This window comes from Megalops cyprinoides, chromosome 1 (genome assembly GCF_013368585.1).
Source record: "Megalops cyprinoides isolate fMegCyp1 chromosome 1, fMegCyp1.pri, whole genome shotgun sequence".
Lineage (NCBI taxonomy): Eukaryota > Metazoa > Chordata > Actinopteri > Elopiformes > Megalopidae > Megalops > Megalops cyprinoides.
This window is the reverse complement of record NC_050583.1, coordinates 40,234,820-40,247,068: the sequence shown is the minus strand read 5'-3', so window position 1 is coordinate 40,247,068 and position 12,249 is coordinate 40,234,820. Positions and strand designations below refer to the sequence as shown.

General features: G+C 44.8%; 2 protein-coding genes across 3 annotated transcripts; one reads left to right on the top strand and one right to left on the bottom strand.

Annotated features, from left to right (window-relative positions):
* Positions 1-977: 977 nt before the first annotated feature.
* Positions 978-5,098, bottom strand: pus3 (pseudouridylate synthase 3). 2 transcript variants are annotated; one of them, XM_036544887.1, is made up of 7 exons: positions 5,066-5,098; positions 4,069-4,528; positions 3,463-3,734; positions 2,969-3,152; positions 2,728-2,837; positions 2,312-2,484; positions 978-1,398 (listed from the first exon to the last, which is right to left on the bottom strand). In XM_036544887.1, the coding sequence occupies exons 2-7, from the start codon at positions 4,468-4,470 to the stop codon at positions 1,073-1,075; spliced, it is 1,467 nt and encodes a 488-aa protein (XP_036400780.1). In that variant the 5' UTR covers positions 4,471-4,528; positions 5,066-5,098; the 3' UTR covers positions 978-1,072. The 2 variants fall into 2 exon arrangements, with proteins under 2 accessions (XP_036400780.1, XP_036400790.1); XM_036544897.1 differs by having other exon boundaries at positions 5,025-5,078.
* Positions 5,099-6,561: 1,463 nt separating this feature from the next.
* On the top strand, positions 6,562-9,701 carry fzd2 (frizzled class receptor 2). Its single transcript, XM_036544283.1, has one exon. It carries the CDS (start codon positions 6,820-6,822, stop codon positions 8,485-8,487), a length of 1,668 nt encoding a protein of 555 aa, XP_036400176.1. The 5' UTR covers positions 6,562-6,819; the 3' UTR covers positions 8,488-9,701.
* The last annotated feature ends 2,548 nt before the right edge of the window (positions 9,702-12,249 follow it).

Here is a 12,249-nt window from a genome sequence, read left to right as displayed (position 1 = left end):
CGTGTGTTGTCAAGTGCGATATTTCTATATTTTCCAATATTAGTGTGCAAACTGGGCAGGAGCCGAGTTGAAAATCTTCTGAAATCGTATGCCTGACAGCCAGAGAGGGAAGATTTTCCGCTACCCCAGGGAATCACTCTATACCCTGCCTCCATGCTTGAATAGCAGCCAAGCTTCTCTGATTTCCCCTGGCTTGGGTAACTGTGGATCAGCGCTTGAATCCGAGAGAGTTACATTTATTATCTATTGTGCATTTAATACAACTTGACATCATGAAAAGTTCCTTCCTCATTGTACTGCAAATTCTAAAGTTAACTATATTTCAGCAGGTTACTGTATTAAATATGTGTAAAACATGTTGCATAAATTGTCTATGCAGTTTTAGGGGAAACAGTGTAGTATAGTGTAAAGGAGCAGGACTCATAACCGAAAGGCTGCCAGTTTGATTCCCCGCTGGGGCACTGCTGTTGTACCCTTGTGCGAGGTACTTAACCCAGAATTTCCTGAGTAAATATCCAGCTGTATAAATAGATAGCATGTAAAAATGTGTATCGTATGTAACTTGCTCTGGATAAGAGCATCTACTAAATGTCAATAATGTAATGTAAATTGGTTGAACACATTTGGAAAAAACAATCTCTCTGCAGGCAAAGGTTTTCTGAAAGGAACTGACTTTTCAATCAGACCAGAGAGACAATGTAATTACATATTTAAATACATTCAAGTGCAGAGGTTGCTGCTGTGAGACGAACCAAGTGTATAACAGGCAATTCCAAAAATGTTGTCACTTCAAGAAGAAAAATATTCTCAAAGCTTGCTCACAGTAAATTCTATCTGCCCGAGAAATAAATTCTCAAAGTTCATTCAAATGCTTTCATCAAGGCTGGAGCATTTCCAATTTCAAAGATTAATTCAGACTTTCAGTTCAGTCACTGTTCGGTATAAAACTGAAATATTAAAGACATTTTAGGCCCAGTCATTGTTTAATACAAAACTATGGAATTAAAAAAAAAACTGAAGACAAATAAAACGAAACAAACACTCATTTATGCAGGAATCAAGTCATTTCAGATCAAATCAAATCCTTTTCATCCTGAGTTTGCTGACATGCAGTGTCCTGGTCGGCCTGACTGGTATCCCCACTTAGTCTTGGGTCTGAGGAGGAGGCGGCACTGAGTGCTTTGGGCTGATGGGAGTTGTGCTGGTGTTTGGACCTCTTGCCCCTGTGCACTGGCCCCTCCCCATCCTCTCCCTCCTCACGCTCAAGTCGCCCTCTCTTGACAAAGTGCTCTATCCTGGACTCCAAACTCTCGCAGCAAGGGCGCTCCAGCAGCGGACGGTAGTTACGCTGTCTGGACCCTTCCATCAGCCAGCAGAGGGGAGAGGAAGAAGACTCATCTGGAAAAAAGAGGAGACAGGCAAAAATATGATATTTGACATGCTTTGAGCACTTTCTTATGTTCTGATCTCCTTGTGTCTGAAAGAAAAGCAGGAGTAGCTGAATGCTTCATCTCTGCTCAGATTCCTACATTACCAATGCAAATAAGACAACAAACAGTTCAGTGGAACAAGAGCTAGTATGAATTGCATAGTAGGGTTTTTGTGTATTGCCATTGTATATACATGGTGACACAGCTTGGCTTAGCCCATAAACTACCTTTGAAGTGAATAGGTTTTAAAGAAAACATTTCACCACAACAGTATGAAGTACTGTGTTGTATAACTAGTAGAAATTACAATGAGATTTACACTATAAGGTTCCTAAATTGCTCAGACAGTAGAAGTGCTTGTTTTGAGAGCAGGCTGAGCCCAACAGCCTGGGTTTGATTCTAGCCATGTCATCTAATGACGATGACTGGCAGCCCATAGTCGTGGAATAAATTGACTTTATTCAGTCGGGCATACAGGGGCGGGAAGGTTGGTCAAGGGCTCCTCCATCATACTGCTAATTAGCACCTCCCGCTGGTCAGTCAGGGTACCTACAGTCTGCCTGTATAACTGAGCATGTATGCACAAGTTTACAATGGGGACTGCGGTGTGTTAAAAAGTGGAGTGTTTGAGCAGACAAAATGTTTTGATTATCAAGTAAGGAATTGCATCAATGGGTAGAGAAATAGGGGAAAAACATTGGGCATTCCAATTTATTAAAGATTTACACTGTAGTTATACTGTCTGTCAGTGAACTGATATCCCCTCTAACAACTCTGACTTCTTATTGTTCCACAATAAAGGCATGGTAAACCATTTTATAGCAAGAAAAAGGATACACCTTTAAGACTTTTATAGGCGTAGGCACATATTCAGGACATACCTGAATTTTTTACGCCCTCGATCATCCCGTGGAGGACCTGGGTCTTGACCACTGTCTGTGTCCAGTGCTGTTGCAGTGTTGCCAGGACGTGCCTGACTTCCTCTGGGTCACTCTGCCACTGCAGCCCCTCAAAATGGCAGTCATGTAGGACCAGTGGGTAGTCCACTGCCATGCTGACAAATGCAAGGCACAATTCACTGTCTCACAGAAGTACAAACATCACTAGGTGTGGGCTATCATCAAGGTGGATTTAATCTTATGAATTACTTCTCTTAGAATGACTATGGCAAGTTATTAAACTCACATGACTGAAAACAAATAGAATGAATTTTATAGTGATAAAGTAATTGAAAGCTCTAGTCTGGGTTATGTTTTTCTGTGAGGAAGACATCTCTAGTCTTCTGTACTCCACTCACCTATATTGGGGTTTCCTGGGATTGCTTTCAACATCCAATAGGTGATCAATCACCTCCGGAGCCTCCAGCTTCTGTCCAATCAGGAGCAAAACAGCCATCATGCAACGCACCTGTGGGACACAGAACAAGGCAACTACTGATTAAGATGCTCTGCTGGATAGAAAAAACAATGATTCTGTATAGCAAACAGCTCTATGGTATCTAACTGGTAATCTTGCCAGCAGAAAGTCAGTTTTCAAACCTGGTGATACAGGAAAGCCAGCCCCTTTATCTCAAAAATGAAGATGTCACATGGGTCAGCGCAGGGCGTTTTGTGGGGCTGAGCCGGCCGGATTGAGGCCGACAGAATGGTCCGCTGGAACTGCAGGACCCCGTTGCCCACGTCCATCTTGCACAAGTTTCTGAAGTCGTGCGTTCCTTCATAGCTGCAGAGCAGCAGAGGAAACGACACTGCATTATACTGCATCCTGACTGGCCAGTCACTTTCCGCGTGGCATCTGTCCACGTTTCACGTTTCACTTTTCACTTAAATGCCACAAATCTTAAAACACAAAACCATGTTTATTTCAATATTAATTCCTGCTTCTTTTATGCCTAATCTGTCAATCTTGCCCATAACCTTCCCACAGCTAAGGCATGAGAGAGTCACATATAGTTGGGACAGACAGAGAGACTATGTAGAAAAAGTGGGACAGGTTGATGATGGCTGACGATGAGTTAAATGTGGCCCCTCACCGTTTGGCAGCTTCGCCCATGAGCTCCACGTCCAGGCCTCCACGAGGGAAGTAATAGCGGTAAGTTCTGGACTGGCAGTCAAAGCGTGCACTGAAGCCTGTTTCTGTAGCCGCCCAGTCTAGGACCCTTATGTCAGGGGGCAGCACACGGTTTAGCATTTTGGCATATGGCAGTTCTGCCATGTCTGGTTTGCATTTCCCCTCAGTCTGAGCTGGGAAGATCACCCCCAAGCCCCCACAAGACTGAGTGGAGCGCAAGTCGATGGAGATGACCTGACAAAACACACAGTCAAATCAGGGCAGCCAGGGTAAAAACACAGTGAACCTGATCTAATGATGAGAAATGACCTCAGGGATTCAGAGGTAGGCCATGCATGGCTAAATTTATATCAACTGCAATGATTATTAGACTTGATCCACCTCTGCTGTGGTTGTTTTGATTATGCACATTTTGTTCTCCTTTCACTTTCACCAATGAATTTGGGCATCTTACCTGAACCACACCCTACAGAAATTTTGTGATGTAGAAACAAGTGACCACTGTCAAGACCTCTAACACCACCTGGTGGTGTTAATGTGACACGAGTGTAAGGGAGATGGGGCTGACCTGAGAGAAGGCACTGACTCCCTTGTCTGTACGGCCACACCTGTGGTAGTTGGAGCTCTGCCGGTCCTGGATCAGCTTGGTCTTCAGTAGGGACTCAAACAGCCTGGCCTCAACAGTGTTGTCTGTGTTTTCCTGAACAGCGAAGCCCTGGTAGTTCCAGCCCAGATAGGCCAGTCGCAAGGCCACGTGTCGCCTGGGGTGGGCCGCAAAATCAAACGAACGCCCCTGGCCCCCTTTCTTCCCCTTCTTCCTCCCTCCGTTGTCCTGGTTGTCCTTTTCCCTGTCGCCTGGCTCAGATGGCTCCATGCCAGCCTCTGCCCCTTTCCTCTCTCCCAGCTGTGTCTTCAACCTCCCCACCTCTGCTTCCAACTGCCTCACTCGCTCCAGCAGGGCCTCTGACATGGTGTTGGGCTGGGCTGCACCACAGAACTGCGTGACCAGTGAACCAGTCCGTGATCACCTGAAATGCAACATGAGGGATTAAACTCGCAGCGTCTGACCAGTCTTGACATTGTCTGTACTCATGGTAGCTGAAACATCGTATATTCTGTCCTTATATTGACAGATTTCTGCGCAGCCAGTTACTACAAATGCTCACTAGGCACAGTCAATATGCACTTGAATGTCTGTCACTCATGGCTGAAGTCATACATTGAACTTGCATTGTCCCTTGCTTTGAGCATAACTTTAAGTACCAGCGCTCAACGTGAATGTTCGCAGCAGCAACTGATTTGCTAGCTAGGTAGTCTGCCAGTTATTATTGACTAGAGATCTTCGACCAGTAATATGAAGCTAACGTTACTAGCCTAGCTATCATTAGCTATGTAATTCTTGTAAGTAGCTAGTCTTGCTGCCTTTTCTGTCTGCGTCTTTTACCTTAAAAACAAGCTATCCTTAACCTATATGTGTATGTAAATTATATTTACACTGATTGTTTGTTAAGTGGATAACATTACCAAGTTAGTGCCTACTACTTTGAATTAAAGCCACACGTTACCCGGCTGCTTTTCTCAGATGCATGAATTTCCTGAGACGTGACCGCATGCGTCATCTCCTAAAATGGATTATGGGAGGTGGAGTTTTTTTTTTTTTTTTTTTTTTTTTTTGCGAAGACTTTAAATTCTATCCTTTGTCCACAAGATGGCAGTTTATTATAAATATAGTTGTGAAAAGCCAACGTTGCCGCGCCGTAACATTGGTTTTTTCACACCATCTGACAATCTATTGCAAATTCAAGTTATAAAATCAAATGTTTCAATAAAAATATTCCCTAGGACGCTTTTCTGCGCTTGTGCCAATTCAACTATCTATGTATTGCTTCAAGTAGGACTGCTAGTGGGGTGCTTGGTTTATGAGTAAGGGAAAAGTAAGGGTTAGGGCTACTAAGAAGTGGACCAAGTCTCAGAAGTATGAAACAGATGCTCAATGGAATTGACAACTTCATTGGTTATTCTCAGGGGCAAAAACAAAAAACAAACACTTAACAATCACAATCTTAATGTCTTACTCGATAATATTATACTAGACTATATATGCATAGTACCATACATACACACGGTAGTCAAAAACCTACCATCTCGTGTAATAAAGGCGTATTTTCTGTGACCCTAAATTTGATCACAGGATTAAAACATTTATTTTAAAGTGGAAAGAACAGCAGCTAATTTCTTCTGTGCTCAATAGCCTGCGTTAAACGTCAAAATGATTGATTGTTTGGCGAGTAATTTGGCAGATGCGCTGTTTGGATAACCATGTTGGCACAATTGACTAAATCAAGGAGGTATGCCGTGGAAGAGGTGCTTTGAAATTCCCTGCTTTACTGAACTGTGGAGCAGAAATGTTTAGCCTAGTGATTCGAAATTGCATGAGTACTCCCCCGACCCGTTCAAGTGAATGGAAGGGAGTACACGGTGATATTGCTCTTTCGGGCGGTGAGGGGCTAAGTTTAACGTATTAACTTTGTTAATGATCATGAAAATGATGATTATGTTTAAACTATGTTATTAATAATAATAGTTATTAGCAGTGTTAATAGTAGTGCTAGTAGAACAGTTTCTACAAATGGCTGGTCGAAACCTTTTTATTAGTCTGCCGCTGTATCTACTCGGTGTATAATTCAATTAATTTGGCTCCACGTTTCCCGTCGTTAAGATGTGGCATTTCGTGTTCGTGCCGTTTATTACTTTTCACTGCTTCTGTCAAGTTGCTCCAAGTTGTGAATCGTTTTCACGGAGTTCGGGTGGATGTCTGCGGTCGCCTCCAGCACAAAGCGTAACGGCGCCCTGTCCCTTTAAAAGTACAAAAAGTTGGAGTTTTAGGAAACTGATCTCATTATGTTGTGGTTGACCGATCCTGTCCTGGGTTGGTACCGTTTCTGTGATACGATTGGCCAGGAGTACCTTTTGGGAAGGGGCTTTGGGGCGGAAAGGCGGTTTCAAGACTCCCTTAACTCCCCCCGCTTCTCGTTCCTTTATGCCAGAGAAAGTCTTTGACGGGGCAAGGGGAACTTGAAACTGTCTGATTGGACGATGCAAGTCGCACAAAGGAAAAAGTCATGCAGTCCCTTTTAGGAAAGCAACAGTTGTATGTGGAGTGCTACTCTGCAGCTTTGATTGATTTAACAAGATTTTCATTTGTCCAAGTTCTTCCTGATGCCACGGAATTTTAAAAGTAACTTTGCAGTGTTTGCCGTTCATACTTATTTCGACTAACAGAGGCGAGGAGTCGGAAACAAAAGTTTTTTTGGAAGAAATGGATTTACTTGGGATGCGTGTCTTCCTCGCACTGCTGCCGTCCTGTCTGCTGCTGGTGTCGGCGCAGTATCAGGGTGATAATGGAATTGCAATCCCGGATCATGGTTTTTGCCAACCGATTTCTATCCCGTTATGCACAGACATTGCTTACAATCAAACCATAATGCCCAATTTGGTAGGGCATTACAATCAAGAGGACGCAGGTTTGGAGGTACACCAGTTTTATCCATTGGTGAAGGTACAGTGCTCCCCAGAACTAAAATTCTTCTTGTGCTCAATGTATGCTCCAGTTTGTACTGTCCTAGAGAAAGCGATACCCCCTTGCCGTTCCATCTGTGAGCGGGCCAAGCAGGGCTGTGAGGCCCTCATGAATAAATTCGGCTTCCAGTGGCCGGAGAGACTGAGGTGCGAAAACTTCCCCGTCCTCGGAGACGGGCACATTTGCGTAGGTCAGAACGACTCTGAGAGCGGCGTGCCCACTGTTACTACCCCACCAATGCACATTCCAGCCCCTGCTGGAACCCCTGGGATCCACCCGTACTCCCCCCCGGACAGACCATTCCGCTGCCCCTCCGTGCTGAAGGTGCCCTCTTACTTGAACTATAAGTTTTTGGGGGAGCAGGACTGTGCGGCCCCCTGTGAGCCCCACAAGAACAGTGGGGGTCATATGTTTTTCAGTCAGAAGGAGATCAGGTTTGCACGGATCTGGATTCTGATATGGTCCTCCTTGTGCTGTGCCTCCACCCTGTTCACCGTGACGACGTACTTGGTGGATATGCAGCGCTTTAAGTACCCAGAGAGGCCCATCATCTTCCTCTCAGGGTGCTACACTATGGTCTCCATCGCCTATATAGCCGGGTTCTTCTTGGGGGACAAGGTAGTCTGCAACGAGAGCTTTACCCCTGACGGATACAAAACCGTGGTGCAGGGGACCAAGAAGGAGGGCTGCACCATTCTGTTCATGATGCTCTACTTCTTCAGCATGGCCAGCTCCATCTGGTGGGTCATCCTCTCCCTCACTTGGTTCCTGGCAGCAGGGATGAAGTGGGGCCACGAGGCCATCGAGTCCAACTCGCAGTACTTCCACCTGGCCGCGTGGGCAGTGCCCGCAGTCAAGACCATCAGCATCCTCGCCATGGGCCAGATTGACGGCGACACGTTGAGTGGCGTCTGCTTCGTCGGCCTGAACAACCTCGACCCGCTGAGGGGCTTCGTGCTGGCACCCCTCTTCGTTTACCTGTTCATTGGCACCTCCTTCCTCCTCGCTGGCTTCGTGTCCCTTTTCCGCATCCGGACCATCATGAAGCACGACGGCACCAAGACGGAGAAGCTGGAGCGGCTGATGGTGCGGATCGGCGTGTTCAGCGTGCTCTACACCGTGCCGGCCACCATCGTCATCGCCTGCTTCTTCTATGAGCAGGCCTTCCGCGAGCACTGGGAGCGCAGCTGGATAAGTCAGAACTGCAAAGGGCTCGCCATCCCCTGCCCAATGCAGTACGCCCCGCGCATGACCCCAGACTTCACCGTCTACATGATCAAATACCTCATGACTCTGATTGTGGGCATCACCTCTGGGTTTTGGATCTGGTCAGGGAAGACCTTGCAGTCGTGGCGCAAGTTCTACACCAGACTTACAAACAGTAAGCACGGTGAGACCACGGTGTAACCCATCAAATAAGCCGTCCCCCTTCTTCCCCCCCAAAACCGTCAGAGCTTCAGGCAGGGAGAGTGGGCTCAGCCTTTTAAGAGAACTGGTGAAAGCGCATGTCTCTGGCAGGACTTGTGTAAAGTTTTTTAAACTGAATGCACAGCTCGTGCACCAAAGCCCCCTGCTCCCTCCTCCCCATGACCCCCTGTTTTTAATCAACCAACAGTAAAAGCACTCTGAGTGAGAAACCAGCAGGGAATTCTGTCAAAAAAGAGGGAGGGAGGCTAAAAGGAACTTTATTGCAGGTTCGTTAACTTTTTCGGGGGTGTAATTAAATGAACTGTAAATAACATTTGTAAAAATATATATGAATATAATTATATATTTGTATTTAAAGAAAGGAGAGATGCTTTTCCTCAGACAGCCTTGAAGCCTGACAAAAGTGCACATCCTTTTAATGCAGACTTTGTCGATGCCTCTTTTGTTGGCAGCTGATGACGCGGCACAGTTGGACTTTTCTCTGTCGAATCAAGATCATTTTTCCTGTATGTACAAGATTAAGGAGGCTGCTGCATATTAACGGACATCTTAACGTGTACTCTTTGCATGCTTGGCCCTTTCCCCAGAAGAAGCGAGAGATTCAAATCAAAGCAACTAGCAAGAGCGCATAGATTTGCTGCTGTGTTTATGGGTGTATTTGGAGTGAAAATGAATTTTTTTCCATGGCAAATTCTTTGTTTCCAGTGAGCTTAAATTTTCTGTGGCATTTTAAGTCCTAAAAACCAAAAGGAGAGTTGGAGTAATTCAATAAAATTTGATGATTTTCTCCTCACAACAAACAGCTGCATTTTAATACGGAAACTGCTACTTTGAATTCAATACCAGTGTGAATCAGGCAGTCTTTAATAAGTAAATGCAGTTCATATGACAGAGGGGAAAAGGAAGAGAAATGAAAGGCACATGATTTGATAATTTTGGAAAGAATCTGTTTTTAGTTCATTCTCAGCCACTGTGCTGGGTAAAAGATGGAACTATTATGGCTGAGCACACATCACTTTCTGTCATTCTGACTGCATTTTCACCATTTTTGGTTATGTTTGGCCTTTGTACCTTCCATGTCTTGACCGTACCAGTCTAAAATTTGTTTCCTGTTTAAATGAGGTCCTACTGAAAATGTCAGTTTCTTAGCCTCTGAAATCCCTTTTTCAGAATGCCTTGTGTATGCATGTATTCTGTGCCTCATGCTTATTCAAAATGTTAATGTCAAATAATATTGCAATTTATTAAATGTTGAGCTTTGTCACATGATCAGTACTATTCTGTGCATATTTGTCACCTCCCCAATAATTTTGAACAAAAATAGTTGAGACAATGTTAAGTACAGTTTTAACTGGACCAATTTTAGTTTTTAAAATGTGGGGGAAAGAACAGTATCCCAACTAAACAATAGTGTGTTCGTATTTGAAGCTGTGGCATCAGTGGCTAGGAGTTTCTGTCCACTCTTTTTTTTAGGGCTAAAGGAAAAGGCTTATAGTGAAAAGACTGGAAGGGGGCTCTGTCACTAGGTGCAAGGATGTTTTTTTTTTTTTTTTTTGATGCAGGCCGACCATCTGCAAAACTGTCCTTGTGAACTGTTTCTGCATTCCTCCATTTGTGCTCAAGGTGGATCACATTTCCTCTTTAACATACTTCTTTGGGGCTGGTAATTTTACCGCCTTGACTTGATACAATGGCCCCTTCTCTTCTTAACAACATTTAGGTGCTTTTTTCCATGCATGTATGTTTCTTTCTCCCTCCCTCTGTGCCTCTGTCTGACATCTTGCGCAAAATGCAATGCTTTTGCTAAATGTGTTTGGAGAACAAAGACTTGATTCCCTCCACCCTCACATAAAGGTTTATTCAGTTAAACATGTTTGCCTGTGGGGGAAAGAATTAAAAATGAAAAATGCACTAAAAGGAGGGTAATGGTTGGACTGTATCAGTGCGTTCCACCTGTCTGTCTCAGTGACAGATTTTAAGTTCTGATTTTTTACTACTTATTTTTCATTACTCTGTTTCATGTCTCCTTAAACAAACTAAATTGTGTTTTCCATGGGTGTTGCACACAGACCAGTGAAATCTGTCAGGAAGTCTGGTGCCACATCTAGGATTTTTAGCTCTCCAGGTCCCTGAGTGGTTTCAGTCACTCTGAGATCTGTCAGTGGTACATTTCAAGCCTCGTGCAGCCTGGTCTTCTCAGGAGCTCCCCGCTCTTAAGCTTATACAGGTTAATTTGACAGGGCATACCGCCTCCCCTCCCCTGCAGTTATCCCCCCAAGAGCTACTCACAAGACTCCTACAAGAGGCACTGAGGCACATATGTACCTACAATCAAATTTCAAAAGCTGGAGATGAGGGAATTGTGATTTCTCTCCAGCTTCCTTGAGAACCTATCTATGATTATAACTGACAAGACTTTGCATTGGGTCATGCAGTGAGCCCCACTGCCCCTCCCCCAGGGCAAAAAAGATGACATCATGCCTCACCTATTCTTCACCAGTGAAATGAACATTTTGGGAAGGGGGGAGCAATTCATGTTGCTTATAAGAGAAGGGCTGATGGATGTGATTTATGTGTTATGTTTGAGGTTTGTCACAACTGGACAAGAAAAAGAATTGGTAGTTACAATGTATCAGGTTTTGTCTGGGTGGTGGGATAGGGTGCATTGTAGGAGAATGCACTCAATTACATTTTCCCATCCCATCTAGTCTGTTTGCCCTTAGCCCCCCACTTCTGGTTCTTTCCTCTCCCCCACTCTACCCAGATGAATGGTCGGGCGTGCAGTGAGTCACTGGCGCTGGGCTGGCCCAGTGACAGACCGTCTCCTGTGAGCGCACACTTCAAAGGCGGGTGAAACCTGACTAGCTCCTTGTAAACATGGCCGCCTGGCCCGGAGGCCTGCTTCCTGTGCTTCACTCAACTTAATGGCAGGCTTGTTTGGTTTTTCACTGAAGCAAAGAGAGACGAAAGGAGGTGAGGGGCGGTGTGGGCCAGGGGATTCTGGGGGGGTGGGGGGGGGGTTTGGGGGAGGAAGGGGTCTCGGTCTGCTGGGTGGGGATGGGGATGGGGGGGAGCAGATGGAAGGCATTTTGAATTTTTTTTGCCACGGTTCAATTTTCATACTTTTCCAAGTAAAACAAGAGCAGAGAAAGGTTGCCAAATTGTGAATCTGTAAAGACATGAAGCAAGGTTTGCCTTGGCTTTTGAGTCATCAAACTAAACTGAAACAGACCTCACATTCCGTTTTCCTGAGTTTTTGTGGGCATGCGTGTGTGTCTCTGTGTGTATGATTTGTCAGTACAGGCCCTGCTTAAAGTACTTTAAAGGCCCTTTAAAATCCTCTGCTTGTTTTATTAGGAGCTTGAAACCTACAGGTCTCAATCTCATTTATCTCCTTGTATGGTGACTACACAGTAGCTTCGCACAACCACAGTGAATCACGAGTGATGGGCGGCTCAGAAGTCTCCCTTAAAAAGCCTGCAAACAATCTGTGCCAAGCTGAGCCCTGAATGTCTCTGGCACCCTGTGCTACTCATTATCCACTCAAAATGTCCAAAGACTAACTGCGGCTGTTTTCAAAATGAATGTACCTAAATTACGCATTTTATTTGAATAGATGGAGACAAGTGGACACACATATTTAAAAGTCAAATTACAAGACACAGATGGTAATTATTAGCATTATAGGTACTGCCCTTTCCTGCCAAGTAGTGTCTACAGGTTTTGGACTTGGGTGATTTG